This window comes from Anopheles funestus, chromosome 3RL (genome assembly GCF_943734845.2).
Source record: "Anopheles funestus chromosome 3RL, idAnoFuneDA-416_04, whole genome shotgun sequence".
Taxonomy (NCBI): Eukaryota; Metazoa; Arthropoda; class Insecta; order Diptera; family Culicidae; genus Anopheles; species Anopheles funestus.
Window position 1 is genome coordinate 48,320,100 of NC_064599.1, and position 20,973 is coordinate 48,341,072.

General features: G+C 41.0%; 2 protein-coding genes across 2 annotated transcripts in view; one reads left to right on the forward strand and one right to left on the reverse strand.

Moving 5' to 3' along the window:
• Window positions 1-10,453: 10,453 nt before the first annotated feature.
• LOC125769922 (eclosion hormone) lies at window positions 10,454-13,507 on the reverse strand. Its single transcript, XM_049438977.1, has 2 exons — window positions 13,350-13,507; window positions 10,454-13,276 (listed from the first exon to the last, which is right to left on the reverse strand). The coding sequence occupies exons 1-2, from the start codon at window positions 13,438-13,440 to the stop codon at window positions 13,092-13,094; spliced, it is 276 nt and encodes a 91-aa protein (XP_049294934.1). The 5' UTR covers window positions 13,441-13,507; the 3' UTR covers window positions 10,454-13,091.
• A 5,856-nt stretch (window positions 13,508-19,363) lies between these two features.
• Window positions 19,364-20,973, forward strand: part of LOC125772361 (knirps-related protein-like) — a 32,702-nt gene continuing 31,092 nt past the window's right edge. The window contains exon 1 of the mRNA XM_049444007.1: window positions 19,364-20,947. The gene's annotated coding sequence lies outside the window, so the exon portion shown is untranslated. The remainder of the gene's footprint in view (window positions 20,948-20,973) is intronic.

The window sequence follows — 20,973 nt, forward strand, 5'->3', positions numbered from 1 at the left end:
AAAGGAAGGAAATAGTTAAAAGAACATTTGCATGCATAAACATTCATTTGATGGCAAACGGACAATTGCTGAAGAAGGAAATGAAATGCGAATGAAAGAGAATTCCACAAGTACCTGTTGTTCAAGCGGATCCCGGTAGAACTCCCAGCCCGATATCATCTGTATCACCATCAAACAACAGTGAGCCGGCCGAAAGAAAGAAAGAGCGTACAGAAATTGACCCATGAAAGCGTTCGGAAATCCAGAGCCAATTGCTGCAACCAAACGGATCGGTTTCATCGATCGGACCACATCGATGGTAAAATGGTCAGTGAACGACCTAATCGCCACTTGGTAAATCTTCACCATCGTGGCCAACAAACCCCAGTGAAGGGACCGAGGGAACAAACCGAAGAAGCATCGGTTTGATAGGTCGAAGAAAGATGGGAACGGAAGTGTGTTTCGTGTCCACCGCATACGAAGAGTGGTTCGCCGTACCGCGGAACAGTGGAAATGGTGAAAATTAATGCTCGGGATGAGGCGAAACTGGTAAGTAATAGTGAAAATAATATAACAAATATCACCATGCAAATTCAACCTAACGGAATTCCATCCGGGAACGTCTTTGACTCTCACTGTGCGAATATGAAGAATGGATAAATACAATTGTAAATTTGCATAGAGTTATGTTAACCTGGTAGGCAAACCGGTCGATAGCGTGATGGAATACTTCTGAAAGGAGTGAAAAGAGAGTACTGCCAAATGCAGTTGAACGGAATGTAACAACTACGATTCAAGGCAATTGCAATCGAAAATTCATTTCAATGAGATTCGATGAGACTCGATAAACACATGGCGCAAGTATGACGGATGATATACCGCAGCCGGTAAGTTACCCGTTTTGAGTGCATCGAAAATTGTTTCGATGTTAAATGTTGAATATTTTTTAAACAATCCCTTTTAATCAATAATTTGGAACTCACATCAGCCGATATTAGGTAACCAAAGAATTGAAAAGGAAAAGTTCACATACATATGAAGTAACACAACATTCTCATTCGTCAAATGTAGCAAATCGGTGCCTTCACCCTATTCTTCAGTGCTTACAACATGACATCGGATGGCAGGAAGGTGTTGTTGAAATTAGATACACTTTATCCAATGAAACACTTCTTCTAAATGATGGTACCCATTCTTCAACCGATCAAAACCTTCCATCATTGTGCGGGGTTTACGTTACAATTTATTGCTTTTCAGAATCCTTTGCTTTCTAAATCTAGATTAGGGACCGGTCAGTTTTATTTCTGTCCATTACCTACGTACCTACGTACGATCGTCATGAAAGCTACCGGTTTTATCGAACAAAAATCCGTCTTCCAATTTGTTTAAATGTCTATTTCGTTTCACAGAAATCAGATCAATGATCTGATTGGTGCGACATGTCTATTCCATACTGTACCATACACCAGCGCCCATTGATCTGATGGTCGACAATATTAGAACACTGGCTGAGAAATCGAAGCGAATACTATCTGCCAGATTTTAATGGATTCACCTTAACACCGGTAAAATGTTCGATCCTTCCATTTCCTAGATCAGTCACTACTAATTGACGCAGCAGACGCACATCCGATCCGATGATGGGGCATTAGTTTTCGTACGTTCGAAGACAGAAAAGCAATAAGAGCCAGTTTAATAGCTTTGATTATTTCTTTTGCTTTGGAAAGCTTAGATTTTATGTGTTTTGTGTTTTTCAGAGGAAAAAGGCCGCATTGGATTCGATAACAAACCCGAAACAAATCGTATACATTGAGGGTTTTGATTTTTTTTGTTTCCAAACATTCGTATACTTTCATCACGTGTTTTGTTTAATGTTGTAGCGTTTTGATGGATCTAATAATTGCAGAAATCACTGTCCTGCAGTGTACACTATATTTTTTTCATAAATAGTAAAAACATCGGTTACAGCAGTTTGTTAAATTTTTCGCCGTAACTTTAAAAGCCTCTCAATTGTGCAATTTACGGTGCAATAAAAGTTAACCAAAAACGTTAACCAAACTAAAAATATATTACCAATACAAACCTTCGCCTTTAGTTTACTAGCTTTACTTAAAATAAATTAAACATACGCTAGTATTCCTTTATGATTGCCACAGACTAGATTTAACATGGAACCATTTACAGCAGAACTAATAAGCTGAAAAGATTTTTTTGTAGTTCACAGTATCGAATAAAAAACGTAAAAGCTTTATACCTGTCGTACAGTTTTTATCAACTTTCCAAAATCACGGTTTCCTTTAAGGACAAAAATACAGAACACCAATAGCAGAATAACATAAAAATGTTCATCCCATCAAGCACATGAAAAGTTTAGATGTTACAACACGCTGTCTTTCACATTTATTCCAATGCGCTCGAAGGCATAAAGTACGCTCTTGAGAGTGTGGAAGATTATGCAAATATACTAGAATGCTTGTGAGCTCAACCTAGACAACTTTACTTTTTGGTCACGTCATTACACAGGAAATGAAATTTGACCGTACTAAGCATCAACCCTTTCCATTACTAAAACATAACCTTCCATGCATGCGTTGAATCATTCAATACGGCATGGGAAACGTCCTGGGAGAAATGTCCGACCCGATCCTACCGTGCAATGTCTCCGTGAGCAGTACGTACCGTGGTTGATTTTATTAGTCAAAAAACAGTTCATCACGTATCATACATCTTAACACATTCACCTGTGCCCGGCACGGCCTAGAAAGGGTTTGACGGGTGGTGCAATTGAAAAATAGCTCTCAAGTCCCATCTTGTGTGGTCAGTATTGATAGACCTGCCAACAGAACGAGGACGGCTGCCCATTTTCATTGAGTTGACATTCTGCTTTCTGCTCCTAATCGTGCTTTCCTTCGTCTTCCGCGGTCGTTTTTGTCGTTAGACCGCTTTTCAGCCATGGTATTCTGAGCCACTTCCAGTCGCTCCTGGTCGACGTGAACCCTACGCTGCGCCCTTCTATTTCTGCCGTTGCTTTCCCATGCTTCCCGGCAGCTACAACTTTTTCCCATCCCTGTTTCGTACGAGGTGTACAGACAGGAAAAGTTTTTCTCGATGTCACCGATCAGAGCGAACGCTTCCAAGCGGTTCACTGCTAATCGACGGCGATCGCTCGGCGGCGTAACTCGAACAGGAATAATGATAATGTTGGTAAAATTAATGAAATGTAATTTTTATGAATTATAATAATATTCTTATTTATAAAAGTCATCTTAAACTATTATCATCATTAATTTAGAAATATTTGAAACACACGATCGGACTCGCGTGTACGCCTGTTCACCATGGTCATTCATCGTTACATTGCCCGGCCGGTTGTCGTGGGAAATAAATCCATGCTAGGTGTGAAAGGTGCCATCCGAGAATCTTGATACTTCTCTTCTGCTATCGCCTGTCGCTAAACGGACTGTCTTAACGATGTGGGTTACCCCACCGTTTGGCCCAGCCTCAAGCGATGACACATCAAGCGGGGAAAAGGATTAAATATCATTAAGGCGACTAAGTGAGTTCTGCCCGTATTGGAAAGTAGTGTTGGGATTATGCAAGAATACCTTCATATACCGAAATCTTTGCTGGTTGTTCTCCATTAACCATGATGACCGATGTTCAGTAGTTAATAATACAAACATTAGGAATTGTTGTAAATGATTGTTTCAAAGGGGAAAAATGTGTTTCTATATTTTTACTGAATATTTGCATACCTTATAGAGAAACATACAAAGAAATCATATTCTTTAAGATTCACAACTATGTGCGATTTTTTAAGTACATAAAAATCAATGTGTACAACGAATTTCGGGTTTTTGTAACACATTACAAGTTTTAACCATTTTACTCGGTTTTCACGCAAAACAGTAAGCTCGTTTTAAAAGTAGTTTCCATGAGCTTGTTGCTCGAAAGAAAGCCACAAACAAAAATCGAAAAGAAACCCGTTTCTGCACGCACATTTCTCGCCGTTCTGCGATCGTGACATCCGGACGATCGATGAGCAATTGTTTTTGTTTGGTACAACCTATACAGTCCTTCGACTGGCTTGTACTAGCTCGACGGCGGCCTTCTGCTGCTTCGCGGGAGGAAACCCGGCTGCTGGACCCACAGAACGCTCCCGAGCGGTGAAAGGCACACGGTGCATCCCAGTGTTGGCGGTTGAATGTGGTAGCAAAATTTGCATTTACAAGTGGCAAACGCTTCTGCCACGGTTCCCCGGCGAAACGACGCGAATGGGGTTTTGACCGGAGCGAAAGAGATTCTCTTATGATTCATCGGTTGATGGGATTAGCTGATGCGATTTCGGAAACGGTCAGCGGCAGCACGGCACGCACGAATCGCTCAACCACGGTCCCTTCAGATCCCTTTTGCGAAAGGTGAACGTTTTATTGTTATTAGATTTTCCAAGTGCTATTTGCGCTTGTCATCTTATGCTCTGGGCCGTCGCGGCCCACCAACTTCTTTTGCAGCTACCGTGTGTGACCGCGCGCGGTTGGATGCGGCATGCGACAAAATGCACGAACTTTCAGGATTGGCCGGTGCCGCCTGGGTGGTCCCATAGGATAGCGTTCAGGTGAAGCGGTTTGCGCTTCTTCTTCCGGGTAATATTGGGTCATTGAGTATGTGGACACATCTGCCTGAACCGTCAGCAAACAGTGAAGCGCAACGGGGGTGAACGCTTGAATTGTTTCACTGTCTATGCTTGCTACCGGTGTGCAGGCTCCTTCGTTTTGCTCCCGCACTCACTCAGCTTCGGTTTGAGATGATCCCTGCTTCAGACACACTTTATATCGCTTTCTTCATTGCTGCTTACCTGACGTCACCTTCTCCCCTTTCCAGTTTGGCTCCAGTTTGGCGTATCTAAGCACAGCCTCCCGTGCCTTTTGTGTGCGATTGCTGCAAGAATACTTCACCCGTGGTCGAGTGGCTTATTTGCTAACATTGACCGAGGAAACTGGAGAATGTGCCCCAAACACCAATTGAATCGCGACGATAGCCTTTTGGCGCCAGATGAAGCAAAGTTCATTGGTTCATCCACACTAGCTCACCAAACTAACGTCTCGCTTAGCGTGAGCTGATCAGGCGCACGGAGGAACTTTAACCCAACCATGTTGCTGATGTGGTGCGCTATCGTTAATCCACTTTTGGCACGATATTGAACAGAACATGCACAATAAATGTTCTGCAGCTTGATCCCAGCATGCTCAAATTACTGCAACATCGCAGTGACCGGGCCCAGCCACCTCCGTTTGCCCATTGACACGCCAGAACCGTAACGGAAGCTGGCGATTAAAAAGCGGAGGCGCATGATCGGGCAACCAGATTCCAGTAAGAATTGGACGACATCGCATGAGAAACTGCTACCGAAGGCTACAGGATGTCACTGATTGTCGTCGTCTCGCTTCGGAACTGCCCGCAACCAACCCGCACTACCGTCAAATAATCGGACAAAACGGTCCATAAAATTCCCAACAGACGATGCTCACATGATACGGTAAGGCACATCGCTGCACGTCCGGCTTCCCACCGTTCGACTTCCATTCATTGTCACCCAGCGCAGGAGCAGCAGCAGGCCCTTTAGCTCGATCTGAAATAAAAGTATCAACGATTCCCGAGCGCCAACGGCCTTCGAGACTTGTGTTCACTGGCAAAAAAAAAGTCACATCCCGTTCCGCTTATCGCAAACGAATCTGCACAATCTACGAAATATTGAGAATCGGATTCAAATCGAGTCTAATTAAAATCTTATTAAATGTTGAACGAAAACGTGAGAAAAGTAAAATGCGATCATTCGAATTGGTTTGTTCATATGGTTTAAACCTCTCTTATCTTAGAAGCTGCGAGCTGAAATCTGACCTCCGGTGATCGAGGTAGGTGATCTCGGTGTCATCGAAGCCACTGTAAAACAATCAACCAACCATTATATACGAACGGCAAGTACGGGAGCTAATGCTTGTTCTCAGATAAACGGTCCATGTTTCGTTGCTACCAATGTAGTGTCCTCTAATTTGCGGCTGGAAAGTCCTCATGCAGAAGGAAGGTCCACATGTATAGGGCACTCACTGGTCAAGGGTCCTATAAACGATCGCTTCGGGTACAGTGTGTCTGTTGTTTAGTATGCATTTCTCAGTGAATTTCTTTTCTGGTTGCACTGCGCCAATGTAAATAGGTGCAATTATCGATGTAAAACGATCTGTTTCAGTAGCACTTCGTATCAGGCTATGTTGTGGGTGTGAGAGCCATTATTTGCTATCATGATGTTGACGTAGATTTGTTGTTGTTGTTGTTGTTGTTGATGTGGTTAAATTAGGGTTGTTATTTATTTAAACACTTTATTTTTAGCAAAAAAAAAACTTTTAATTTTTAATTAAAATAAAATTAAATTTAATTTAATTTTTTTTTTAATATTTTTGATAACCAAAACAAACAGATTCTCTCTTATTGGGTCGAAAATGACGTCTAAGGTCATTTCGACCATTTCCGACTTACTAGACTTATTTTCACGACGTAACCGAATAATCAATCCTTGCTTTGTGATTCGGATTTAATACCCGACCATGTCGTGTAAAGAGCAGAGATTCAGAGATGATATTAATTTTGTTTGTTTTTAATACTTACTCACTTCTGAACAAAATTCTATTGAAAATAACTATCCTATTTTCAATCACTGAACCCACAAAACTAATCGAAGGGCTAGTTTAAAAGTGTTATTATTTTATGTAATTTTTTTTACAAATCTACAAACAAAACTGTAAAGCTTTAAACATTTTGCTCAGTGCATTCTTTCACTCTACGTTCTCCCATGAAAATGAACTTGAAAAATAATTTTAAATATATTCTATCATTGCTTATAATGACATTGCAACGTCTTGTAAGCGAATAATAAAGTTAGTTATAATATAACAGTTATGAAAAGTCTTCAAGTATCAAAAGTTTAAAATAGTATTTTGAAAAACGTTATTTAGATGATTTTTTTCACGGTATTTCCGGAGTCCAATTGTCACATACCCATCACCACCGTAACAGAAACCTCACTTCACGAACTAAACGTTACCAAAGTGTCAAAGCCATGCATCCCCTGGGGTGTGAATTCACTGCATTTTCTACACTATCAGTTCGCAATGCATCCCACATGGAGTGCAGCATTATTTATGCATTTTCTAATCGATACCAGCTATGAGATTAACCACACACTGCCTGCACATGACATCGTTTGCAAACTGAGCTTACATTACCCTCGTTTGCATTGTGTACCGAAACGGTATCGATGAGTTATTGCATTACAAATCATTCTTGATAGGTGAAGAGTGTTATTTAGTCTTATGTTTGCTAACAAATTACCACTTTGCTTTCGCTCCGCAACATTCGATTGAAGATTGCAATGAAGTTGCTAAGACGTAACGCCAAAAACCCATGAAAAGGAGAAGGACCCAACGCTGCCAGAAGTTGCATTGAAAGTGGCCACAAACCGTGCCGTATGCGAAAATGGTTACTGGCTTCACAATGCAGCAGCAGTTCACCTGAAAGACCTGATTCGGGAAGTACTGCACTGTATCTCTACCCGGTCATCGGTTAACCTGGTTCAAAGTTTGTTTATTTATTCGGAGACTCAGTGCACAATAACACATACACAAAAAAAAGATCCAAAAGGTGCCTCTTGCTTGTATCAGATCGACGCATTTGAATCTTCTTTTCTGGTGCTCGGCCAGAGAGGCTCAACGAACTCCGGTTGCTCAAAGCACAGTCACGATGCAGCAGCAAAACATAACCGAAAAAATGTTAAACGCAACAACATCAACTGCCCGAACCCATTGCTCTGCCCATGCCAAGAGGATTAGACATGTAAGCCTAATCTGAATAATTTCTACTTTTGTCACCTCCTGCTTTCCAGGAAAGGAAACCGGAACGGGATTCCCGGGGCTCGGGATGCCGAGGAGAAGATATCAAGCAGGAATAAGCCCGATAGATGCCCGTAAATGCGAACTACAATAACACTGGCTCCTTCAGCAACGTGAAAGCATCGGCAGTCGAACTGTTTTCCCGATTCCGGTAAGTTCCAGCGTGCATGCTGACCGACCAGTGCACTGCCCTGCAAGGAAATGCCCAGTGAGCCGTGAGTTATGGGGAAAGATTGAAATCGTCTTGTTTTTCAGCCACATGGCAGCACCAGGGCCGGGCAGGAGAAAGAAAGACGGTGTCAGAGCTGCGCAGATAATTTCATGTTTATTTATTTTGCTTACTCATTGAAATGATAACTGCGTGTAAGCCGCCCGGGCAGGCAGATGATGGTGTGACTTTTACCTGATGCGGGAAAGTTTAAGATTAGTGCTGTGGCCGGTACTGTGATCGTGGCCTGTACTGCCTTTTTACTGGTGGATTAATCGACCGGCAGATGATCCGGAATGAGAATTTCAACGTATTGCCTGAAAAGATTTGCCCATGCTGGTGGAAACTGCATTTGCCTTTGCACAGCGTACATTAGTCGCTGGTGCATTTCTTTGAACGATTTGTATGATGCATTGTTATGGATGACAGTAACATCAGCCAGCAATTTGTGGGCACATGAAAACGTTATCAAACAAATGATGTTTTACAGAAGATCGCATGTTTCTCCATGTTTCGTAGAACTCAGCAGCAGATATTGTAAGAATTGTTAAACGGACTCAGACATTTCGTTCACTGACAGTTCAAGGTGTTTTTGGTTTAGATTTCTTTAAAACACAAACCAACCATGTTTGCAAATCATAATAGCTTCCGTGAAATAATATATTAATGAAACAATACACATTTGCACCTGCGAACATGGCGTAATGATTGAGCACATCATTTTGTAAGGATAGCAGCCAGCGAACACCACAGAAGCCACTAGCTTGGTTAACAAAATATCGCCATGAGACGTATTTTGACAAGACAACAAAACTGATTAACATCCAAATAAAATATTCATTTTGACACCCGTACGATAATTACATTATCCGGGGGCTGCATTCTTCTCGCTTCCTCATTTTCGGTACTTGTGGAGAATCGAAGAAGCTTTCGGTTCAATATTAACTGGATGGGGCGATGGAAATGAACAATATCGGCTTTTTCGTTGTCATTCAGCTCGAATGCCACAGTAGCCTCCGCATGGGAAGGTCGCCGGGTGCCATCCGTACAAGATCCATTGAACCGTCTTGCGCGACGTTTGAACAAGAAGCAACTTTTTTTTTCGGGGTGTGGAGTGATTGGCTCGCTGTTGAAATACCAATTGACAGTAGCAACCAGCCAAAAGGGTATCGTGAGAAATTCAAACAAAATCAAGTCACTCGTTCAACAGTGTCTACCAAAAAGGAAACTCACGGACGTCTATGGTTGAACACCACGTCCACCAACCCAGGTGATACGGTATCTGCTGACCAAATCTAATAATTATCACATTTTAATGGACAATCACTTACGAATAAATTATTTTACATCAATTTATTACGCACCCATCGCTTCTAGAGTTAGCGTGCTGTGTCAGATAAATATCGAGATATCCGTAACGGACCTCGTTTCACCGTTCGGCAGCAAAACAGCAACAGAAACGGGAACAAAATCTCACCGGAACCGGATGATTACCTCCTACTGGGTGTATCGACTATTCGAAAAGCCGTCCAACGTTTGTGCCACTGTCTGCCATCTAGCAACAATACCAAGGATTTCAGCATCATGTTGTTGTTTATAGATAATAGTGTCGAAAATTAATACAATTTATGCATCCCGTCTAATTGTTCATCAATTTAGTGCGACAGTTCAAATGATAGTTTGATCTCCATATGATGTGTAAGTTATTTGTTTATTTGCATTTTATTTTCCTATGAAAATTTAAATCAATCCGTTATTGTAAGTTTTATAAGTAGCTTTGGAAGTTATAATATTAATATGTTTTTGTTAAAAAAGATCAACTTTAATATGTCATACAAACGTGCACTTGTAGGCACTGTAAACATTCAATCAAACAGCAAAACCTACCAGACACAGAGTCTCCATTGGTAACTCCATACTATTTGAAATTTCTTCTCTGAATACATGAGACACGAGACGACTAATACTATCTTGGCTGTAGTATAGCTTTCCAACGAGGACTTAAAACCCACCAACGCATAGCGGGTATCAGTTTCGTCAGAGCAGACGTTTATGAATTCAAAAGGGACCAGATCTATGAGATACACATCGCGGAGCGTTTTAAAATGTCTCTATAAAAAAAGTGTTTTTTTAAAAAAAAAACACACACCGTTGTTATATTCGATGCATTGGAAAATATTTATAACGAGAATAAAGTTTCTTAAACGCAATAAAGTATTATAGAATGAATAAAATAAAAATCCAATTGTGTGCGGTAGCATACATAAACTTGTATAAAATAATTAAAAATCAAGCTTAAATGGTTTTAATAAAAACTAAACGAGATTGTTGTTGTTCAACATTGTTATTCAAATCTTTTTTTTTAGTTGCAAAACTTGGAAAATTTCATTCATTGATTCGATACCCAGTCCTGGTCGTGTGGAACTGTCGCCTTTTAACACATACAACACCGGGCATTAATTTCATCTAGTTTGATTAACTTAAGAAACCCATAACTGTTTCCACATCCTATCCTTTTAGTTATTGGACGATTTTGAAAAATTGAAATGTGTGTACAGTTTATGTTTGCAACTAAACAATGAACATCTAAACATTTATTTAATATCCAAACTAATGTAACCACCATCAAGAACCATCCTAAACACACATGTGTAGACACTGGCTACCGGGTAAAATAGGAAACCCATTAACGTGTGAGCAATTAAAATTAGATTCAAATACCGGTAACACAAGCGGCACAACACCAAGTCATCCAAACAACATTTTGGGGAAAAGTTAAGGCTCGTCTGTTCCGCACCGCTACCAAAGCTTTCCGACACCGTTAATTAGAACGTGTGTAAGCCGCGGCGATTCTAACGAGAACAAGTAATTAGTAAGTCACGAGCGGCTGTGAACTGCTCCGTGATGCTTTGGCATCACTGCAAGCGTCCCGGTGGCTTTGAGATGGTTTTATTTTAACAGATCATCGGTAGTACCGCGATCTATCCCATAGATTTTGAGTGACGTAACGGTTATCAGAGGAACCTTTTTCCGCACGGTACCCAGGCTAATGAAATCTCAACAAACGGTAAGGGTGTTTGGATCAAGAGCAGCACAAAAACATCTACTGAATACCGTTCCTGCCGTGGATCCTGTCCCGAAAACCTGTCGTACCGTGCCGTACCAGTAAACCATTAGTTGATGGATGATAATTTGAAAGCATACAAATTGGTTTACGAGGATACAAATGCTGCCCATTGAAGTTTCAATATTGAACTTGTATTCTCTTTGCTGCTCTTTGCCTAGCAATGGGCTAGAGCGGCAGGAATTACAGAAAAAAACATCATTTGCTCATACGTTTACTCTCACGGGCGATTTTTGTTTGGTACTCTGTTTTCTTCAATTATTGGATTTAAGGGCCAGAAAAAAGGAAAACTGGTTAACACACATCTCATTAATCATGTCCTCAAAGATTTTGTGCGCCCGCGATGGTATCCACTGTGGGAAGGGGGTAGTGGTTACCTCGGTTTGCCCGATCGTTGGGTCGATCGCGATCGATACCCTCTTCGCTCGTGAGCTTCAGCAGTGAAAGAGGAGCAAAAAAGGTGTAAATGGCAACAGAATCAGGAACAAATATTGATTTTCTGGGTCCGTTTAAAAGCGCGGTACATTTTTCATGTGTACTGCGGAGCATTTGCTCGTTTGGGATTTTGGGAGGAGAGGTGGCATTTTTCAAATCAAATGTTGATCGCTAACGTGTCAAGGATTTGCGTCAAGAAGGTATCGTGGGAACATGAACTCTACCGAACGCCGCGGATCATAGTAGTTCAAGGTGAGTAGTTCATATAGATACAAGATCTTTGCAATCGCTGTACTACTAGCTTTTGTAAAGCCTATATACACATATAGAATTATCGTTCATGTACTGTATGCCATTCAGCAATGGAAGGAAACAGCTGTCAGTGAGAAGTCTACGCTGTAAAATTCGAATCACACTTCAGTTTGAACACTACAAACATTTCATGGCGTTTCAAGTACTCTAATTTCCATACATTTGATACGACCAGCGAACCATATGTTACAATTCTACCCACGATCGGGTCGTAAGCAGTTGGTGCTGTATAGTGTGGAGCCTTACAAAAATCACACCAGCCTCTTAATGCTCCTCCACGAGTGTTTGCTTACTGTATGGGGCAAAACTCATCTCAAAACCTCCATTCGCCCGCAGAGTCTTTACGAAACGCATATAGATCTAAGTCTGCCTGCTGTGTATGCATAGCTGTGGCTCCCTTAATACATGAAGAAACTGACACTCAAGCTATCACAACAGACGCAAACACTTGATCCGTCGAGCCGCGGTAGCCGCGAGGTGGCGGGTTGTATGCTGTGGGTTGCGGGCTTTCGACCGGATCACGGGGTCCCAAAAGAAATCCATCTCGGTTAACGCTAAGGATGCTTCCCGGATCGTTCCACTTAATGTCAGACAATTGCAACGTAATGGTAGCACTTTATAAGTGCTCAAGATTTCCAGTGCTCACAGTACTCGACAAAGGGCGACCAGTCGTTCGATAGGAACTGTTATGATTACACCCGATCGAGAGCTTCCAGAACTGCTCTTTTAATTGCTTCAGTAAACAAAACGTTCCGCCGATAGTTGTGGTGCGGCAGATTCATGATCAACGGTGGTCGCCATATGGCATGCTGAGTTCACTAGATTGTCTAAACACTTGCCATCGCCAGCTACCGATTGCTTGTGCAAATAGAGAGTTCTTTCATTGTTCGTACCCAAATAATACAAAAAAAAACTTTAAACTGTGCCTGAGCAGGTTTTAGGTAGTTTGTCAATGGGTTCGTTTATTTGGTTATTTTTTCTCCAAGCGACACTGCTTCCTATATAAGCATCACGTTTGTTTATCCTTTGGTCATTTTACTACGTTTTTGGGGGGGTTTCGACTAGCACTATCACCAACGCACCTCTTACGGATTTAGTTCATTTTGTTCAAAAATGGAGCTATCGAACTCAAATCTTCACAATCTGGAATGGTTTTGCCTTTAAATTGAACACATGCTTCTGCACACAGATGTCCCTCGAAGAACGCGCCATACATTTTTTTACACTGTGCACAATTTGTTATGCAGATTCCAATAATGTCGTACCCTCCCATAAGTTCTACAACAACCAGACGGTATGTGTTAGTTTGCACTTAATAGCACGTATGAGTACGTATGGAATTGAAACTTACCAATCTGGGGACTAGCCTCTACAGGAGCGTTGTTGACGACAGTTAGGATCAACACACAAATGCCGATGAATACAGTTTTGTTGGAAATCATGGTCTCTAGAGTGCTTAACTGAGGAACTGTTTGTGTTGTACCAATGCACAGAAATTGTGAAAGCTCTGCTGTTGACTGTGACACTTCTCAATGGATTCGTTCCTTTTATACGTAAATGTATAACACGAGCGAATTCAGCTAGGCGTAGTAATTACATATCCTGTCCTCATTTCCTGAGCTGCGATGAAACTAATTCGATTTCTGTAATTAGCCATCCGACAAGCAAGTTCACATTGAGATAGTGACTATCGAAAGGAAGCTTATCGTTTTGCAAGGGAAAAAAGATAAAGATTTCTTTCTCATGACCAACGCAATAGTACTAAACTTGTACAATATTTGTACTATTATTTAAGCAATTCTTCTACGAGTGATGTTCATACTGGGTTCAATTTTCTTCCAGATTTCCAATTCTCAATACAAGGGACCGTGTGACAAGAAACCCTCAAATCACAACGTTGCAATGCACATCGCTTTCAAAATCACGGCAGACAAACTGGCAGCATAAATATTTGATTGTTAACAAAACAGAAGCAGACAGGTTCCACGAACCCGTACAAATTGTAACAGTCAACAGTTAAACTAGCAACCTCAGTCACCACAACAGCAGCCAGATCTAGAAGATTCAAAATTGTCAGCAGCTCGTGTACAAATAAGGCTGTCATTTGAAATTCATCGTTCCACGATTGAGATGAATCCAAACTGAACCGAAGAGAAAAACGACAACAACGCACCAACATTTAAAGTGTGGTTCAACGTATTCCAGTGGCTGCGTGTTTGGTCGCGCACAACTCGCAGCTCTGTTGGTGCCAGAAATTCCAGTGGTTGGAATTTTCGGATGAATTATTAATGATCTTTAAGTCTCCCGCGGTGATGGACTTGTTTGCTTAAAGTTTTTTTTTTTTGTGTGTCAAACGGATGGTACAATACCGGAGCATTGTGTATTTTTTAGAAGGTGCCAGTTTTGGTACTTTTATGTAGCGTGGTGTAGCTGGTTGAGGTAGTACCGAGTTAACGGTATTCGAGCGTAAGTAGATGTCCAGCAAACGTTTGGGAGGTCCAATTGAAAGTGACTCCCAAACACAACATCTGCTGCCATATAGCGTAAATAATAGATGAATTAATGCAATTCTATTGCAATCGTTCCCTTGTTCACCGCAAAAGAAAGAATACCAATATAGTTTGCAGTGCAAGTTAAAGAAATAACTAAGCTATTATTTATACATGTCTCCTGCAAAGAAAAAATATATTTTAAATCATAATTTAAACACATTTTAAATGAACGGAAACTTTGTTTGTTCAGTTTTTTCAATTGTGCAATGCGATCGGCATTAATCTGTTTCAGCGTAGTGAAGAATGTAACTAGTTTCTCTGCACCCACCAGATACTAAATGCCATAATGCTTACACCAACAAACATGCCCAGCTTGCCAGAATACAGTAGAAAGTTTCTTCCTAGATATCAACGCACCACAGCTTAGAGGGTGGAGAATTGTAAGAATCGCATCATAGTTCCCTGCGCGACGTGTTATGCTGCATGTGAGAGAGGTCAAAAGTTTAGCTATCGCGAGCGTTCGTACGGAATGTTTGAAATGAATTTTCAATTCGATTTAGTTCTCCTCCGAAGATTACCCATCCCTCCGTGCCGTTGGATGCTGCGTGGCAACGAAACTGTGCCGACCAGTACCTACATGTAATAACCGTATATAATGTTCAGTTTTCCCTGATCACTGTGGCTCAGTGGCCTATGACTCGGTTTTGTCCGCCCGTTGATCGTTCGGTTACCATCGCCAACGCTATCCAAATCCGTCCACCACCAAACACATGGGCGTCGATGTAACACACCCTTCGCAGTACGGTCGTGATCACTTGTTCGCATGCCCGCTGCATCTCTTTCGCGTAGCCAGTCCAAGCTGGCCAAGTGGCTGAACTTGAACTTCGCGTTGCCTCACCTTTGCGCAGAGGTCTAAGCCCCCAACATTTTCTGAGTTCCGAATTGCCACAAGGAAGCTGAGATATAAATAATACGCCAAAGGGTATACAAACCCTGCGTTCTGCTTCGATCCTAGCCGACGACGATGCGAGTAGACAGCTGGTGGGCAGGAATCATAACAAATCTTTGTTGGAGATTTGGTGAGAACTGTCTGTGCCAAGATGAACTAGCGCGGTGCGCCTCAGTGTCGCGCACCACTTTATCCGACCTTTCAACTCGGAAAGGAAGGAAAAAAAAAGATGCGTACATATATGTATGTACGTTCCACCACAGTGAACGTAGTCGAAGCGTTGCAAAATAAATGAAAACTAACTGGAACATAATCTTCCTGCACGATCCAAGCCTGAAGCATGATGCGCTTGGTTTCCGTTACTAACAGGCTACTTCATCAACGGCCGAGAGGATATATTCAATATTTGTCAACCTATTGGGCCAATCTAGACCCGGCCAGAAGCGTTTATCCATCACTCCAATCTCTGCTTGCCGATTACGATTGGGGCTCTTGATCGAATTTCAATTAATCTGCAAACACGACCACCGTGCTCGGTAAACATGCTTCTGCATGCCTCTCGACAGCACGAAACTCGTTGTTATTCTAGCACTTTAGTTTTTGGTTAATCAAACATAGTTCTTGCAGATACGGTTTGTACGGAAACAGTGCAATTTGACACTTCGCTTCATTGGGCAAGCGATGATATTGATAATGACTTCTCTTTACTAAATAGATTCTTTCAATTTCCCAAATTATGTATCCCAAATTTTCTACTGCAAAGACAACACTTGTCATCTAAAATCTATCATTTTAATCATTTAACCAATTTATTTTTCGATTGTTTGATTAGTCTTTTTACTATTGACGCTGTCTTGATTTTCAAAAATATTTTAATAGGGATTATTTTAACCATCCTTAAATTCTGTCTTAAATCGCCTGTTCGTGTCAAAACTAAGGCGAACTTATTTTAGGTTTCCAACGGTTGTAGTTTTTGGATAGCAGGCTGAAAAATTTGCATTTTACTGTTTTACTATTGTGCTTCACCACCTTTCTGAAGACAAAACAAACTAAGCCTTATTGTTTATTTTTCTTTAAACAATTTGTACCGTCTAGCAGATACCAAACAGGTATTCGATCGTATATCTAATAGTCGCACATTTTTTATGCTCAATTTCTCAACGACTTAAAAAACGGTATGCGTTTATCGGTCTTATGGATGCACCACGTTCCTTTTATGTGTGCCATTTTTTTACTGCCTTTACGATTAACAAATATTGGATCGAACCCTAACTGTGATTTTTTTTAAATTTCACTTTTTTACTATTGTCCTTTCCCATTATGGATAATATTTAGTGTGGTTCTGTTTGGTTTGCTAAAAAGTGAGCTAATGGCGTAGGTTTTACAACCCAAAGCTCATATAACAAATAGATTCGCATAAATAGCAGCACCAACATCCCATTCTGTCTTTTTATAGATCATTGCAGCATAGTAATGCGTGTTGCAACTACCAAAAATCCATACAACACGCCTTGCCTTTTTTCCAGGCACTATTATTTCTGCTTCTGTTTACCTGATTATCAGGCTAACTATACCCGTTTGGACGATACACCGTTCGACGTATGTTATGTGCATATTTCGTGCTGGTCAACTTTTAACTCAAACAAACGAGAACGGTATGCATTTTACCAGCGTTGATGAGCCTGTACCAAAACACCGTTCATTTTACGGGTAGAATAACCACACTTTCGATTAAGTCGGTATATTCGTATTCTCTTCTTTGCTGTTCGTTTCTCCCAGCTATTTCTTACGTTTGTCGGCTTTCTACGGGCGGCAATATCTGAGAATGTGGAGGGTACATTACAGCGAGCCGCAAACAATATTCGGCAGATAAAGATATCGATGCGAGGCATCCTTCAGGCTCAGGTTCCGTTGCCGTGTTGCCAATTAGGGGAGGGGAAGTATTAGATCTAATTATACGTTTCTTTTGTTCTTTGCCTCACTCGCCCGCACACTGATACTCTGCTGGGTAGACACAATGAGTACTTTATTGAATCCCTGAGAATCTCTAGTACAACTGAGACCATGAATCAAACATTGATTGAAATTTCAAGTTTGTTGAAATTTCGTTCACGCTAATCGCATGCATCGCATGTGAAAATTTAAATGAAATTCATGTGAAACATTTATCAAAAGTATTCTCTTTTCAGTTTTTTAATATACAATTACAAACTAATAAATACGGCTTTATACAGCAAGATCAAGTTGCATTGCGACAAAAATATCATTACAATTGATCAAACGCATATCGAACAAAGTAAAGAAATTAAAACAAGACGATGTATCAATGACATCCCTTTGGCCGATATGGAGAGAATGCAGGATAATCGATTGTACTTGTAAGCTGCGTAAGCTTTGAAAGAGCATGTCACCATATCTAGTTAATAGATGCTGACCATTTAAAGCAGGTTCCCATCGAAATCATTCCAGCCGTAGCAAAACGTCGGGAACAGTACACTCCACAGCAAGCATAAGCTTCTGGCAATATGCTACTCATGCTAATGATGAGCACAATAAAGCAATAAAACATTCAAAACGGTTGACCATTCACAATGGGAAGAAACCAACAGCAGTGCGATAGATGACCGATTGAAAATGGGTTCCACACTATCCAATACGTTCGTTACACACATGCGCTGTCTCAAACACAGTGCCCGAATATATCCCGTATCAGAAAAACCAGGTCAAAAAGATTTGCCCAACGATTCTGTTGGTGATCTACATCGCCGGGGGAATGATTAGTACAGCCCATAAATTATATACCGGTCTGTTTTGAGCTGGCGATGCAAATCGGCCAATCTTTCCTCTTTAACACCATGTTACTTGAAGGCATATCGTAACAAAACGGAAGCCTTTCTGCGGTTCAGGACACATTTCCTAGTTCAACAGTAGTGAACGGGCTCTCGAAGATTTATGGCACAGGTCCCTAGTGTTCGGCTCCAGTGAGGACAGGGACTAACCACTGCATCTGCGAAAAAGGGTAGCTGTCAATTGCCTGTAACCCTTTTCTTCGTTTGCTTTGATTTTTTTTTGTCTGCACGATGCAGCCTGCCGGCTAACAGCAACGGGAAAGACAAAGAAAGGATTATCTGTTTATTGCCCGCTGTTTCGAAGTCACACTGCGGTCAGGGCATGTTCCTGCCGTTGAAAGCACCAACCCTTTTTCGTGTCTCGCACTCGTGGATGGTGCATCCTTTTCACCTTCTACGGATGGCTGAAGAAACTCTCCTGAAGAAGGACAATCCCAAAAGGAAGTTCCACAAAAAAGAGTTAATCCATTATTACCGCATGCTGTTAAGACAAATACGAATAATAGGATACGGGAAAATTATAACAGCTATGAATTATGTATATTTGTTTAGAAATAACCAATGATTGCATACGGTTTCCGTTCTCCGTTTGGGACATTTGCTTTTGGTCGAGTTTCCTTTTGGTTGACTCTGAGGTTCACCAAACTGGTGTAGAGATATCCAAAAAAAAATCCTGCTGAGTTGACCGTTCCGAATAGATGGTTTGTTTTTAGGCCAATAATGTTGTCTTGCGATTTGGCAGCCCTTCATATGGGTTTGTTACAATTTTTTTTGTTTGCTATGGTACAGAAAATAATTAAGACTGTATGAGGAAACATTTTTATTTTATGTTTCGGCAGGGCAGAGCTAACTGCTCGTCCAGATGGAAATTGAGTCGTTGCTCTACAGAAAACTTGAAATGTCAAATTAAATATTTAATTTAATTTAATTTAAAATAAGTTACGATTGAAATTTTTCTGATAATTTATAAAAAAACAGAACTCTCAGAAAAAACATAAGAACATCTTTTGAACTCTCAATGCAGTAGTTAATAAAATTTCTGCCTTTTCTATCTTTTTCAATAAAGTTGCTGAACTGAAAATGGTTGTCCGATCTGTTTATCTATTTTGTCTCTTTTGAACTCCTCATTCAATTTTTTAGTTCCTCAGGGACTATCGTCAATGTCTGCAGTTCGTACCCTCAAACCACGTACTGACAAATACTTCACGTACCAAAAACCGTCACAAGTGGAATGCAAACTGTGGTTGTATGTTTTTTTTATTCACTTTTACTGTTTAAACTTTGCCCAAATCCATTGAGCGACAGGTAGAGAAAACAGGACACATATTTCTTTTGCTGGCCTTTTCTCAGTTTTGCCTCTTAGTCAAACATTCGTATTTTTTTAGGAAGAAAAGATCTCAGGACGTTACAAATATGGAAAATAGAGAAATACTTGCATTCAGAGTTTTACTTTCAATACCTTGGCCAGTTTTATGTTACTTCCCGAGATTGTTATATAGCTGTGTATCCGAGTAGGACTCATTTAAACAGCTTCAAATTATTCGCAACTGGAAAACCGTCAAAAAACGGACAAATATGATACCGAGTATTTTTTGTCGTCGTGCAAAAAAACAACTGTCCCTAATTGTAAATGTGTTAATAAAAAATGAACAGTACACCAAAAAAAAACAATCCATTTATGATTCTCGCACGACAAAACCCTTAGTTTCGGAGCCATCAATAAAACCCACCCTGGGTAGATACGCATACGATATTGCCAATCCGCAAAAATTGCTCACTGAAAAACCAATGCAGTAACATGTACCCCAGACATGTCCTTGCGTGGCATTCCTCACAAGGACACCGTTTCTTTGCATGCCAATCACAAAAAGGCAACGCGGAAACCAAAAATAACAACAAAAAATTGGCAAACTCTTGACACACGGAAAGATCAACCAAAGACGAAATGCAACAACAACAACAAAAAAGAACGGTACCGGTTTGGTTGCAGGTAAGGATAAACGGAATGCCTTTTTTATGTATGACCTGCGAACGAAAAGAAGGCGTTCAATAAAATCATCGAGACCCAAAACAAACTATAAACTAATAAAGGTATTTGCACTCCCCATACTGTATGCTGTGTATTTCCCTGCTCCTTATGGATCTTATGGCTAACAAAAAAATGGTTCAATTAGAGTGTGGAATAAATGAGCAGGCCGAACAAACATTACGAAATAGGAAAACATTAACGCCCGCTGCAATTTTAAAACATGATGTACCTGTTGCTGCAAAACGCATCCGAACCGATCCTTGTGAAACGAACGTACACAAATATTAGTGTCAGCGTGGTAGTTCTTCTCTAGACACTGCCAGAAACGTTTGAATCGGGCTCGATTAGATGGATCATGCAACGAAACACGAGCATCGATGTTGTGCCGAGGCTGACGTTAGAGAAGCAATAGCGGAATCTTCTCCAGATGTTCTGCATTAGACTCCTCCCCATTGCGCACGTGTAGGCTAGCTAACGCGCAGGAAGATTGATCACGATTGGTGCGATCGCTTCCCCTTCTTTTGTCCGCACGAACAGTCATCGTCTTACGATCCGTTTTCTTTAGCTCACGCAGCAAGCAATCTCTAACCTCCCCTGTAAACGGCAACATCGCCACCCGACCAAACACAGGTAAGAAAGACATGCGGCAAACCAAC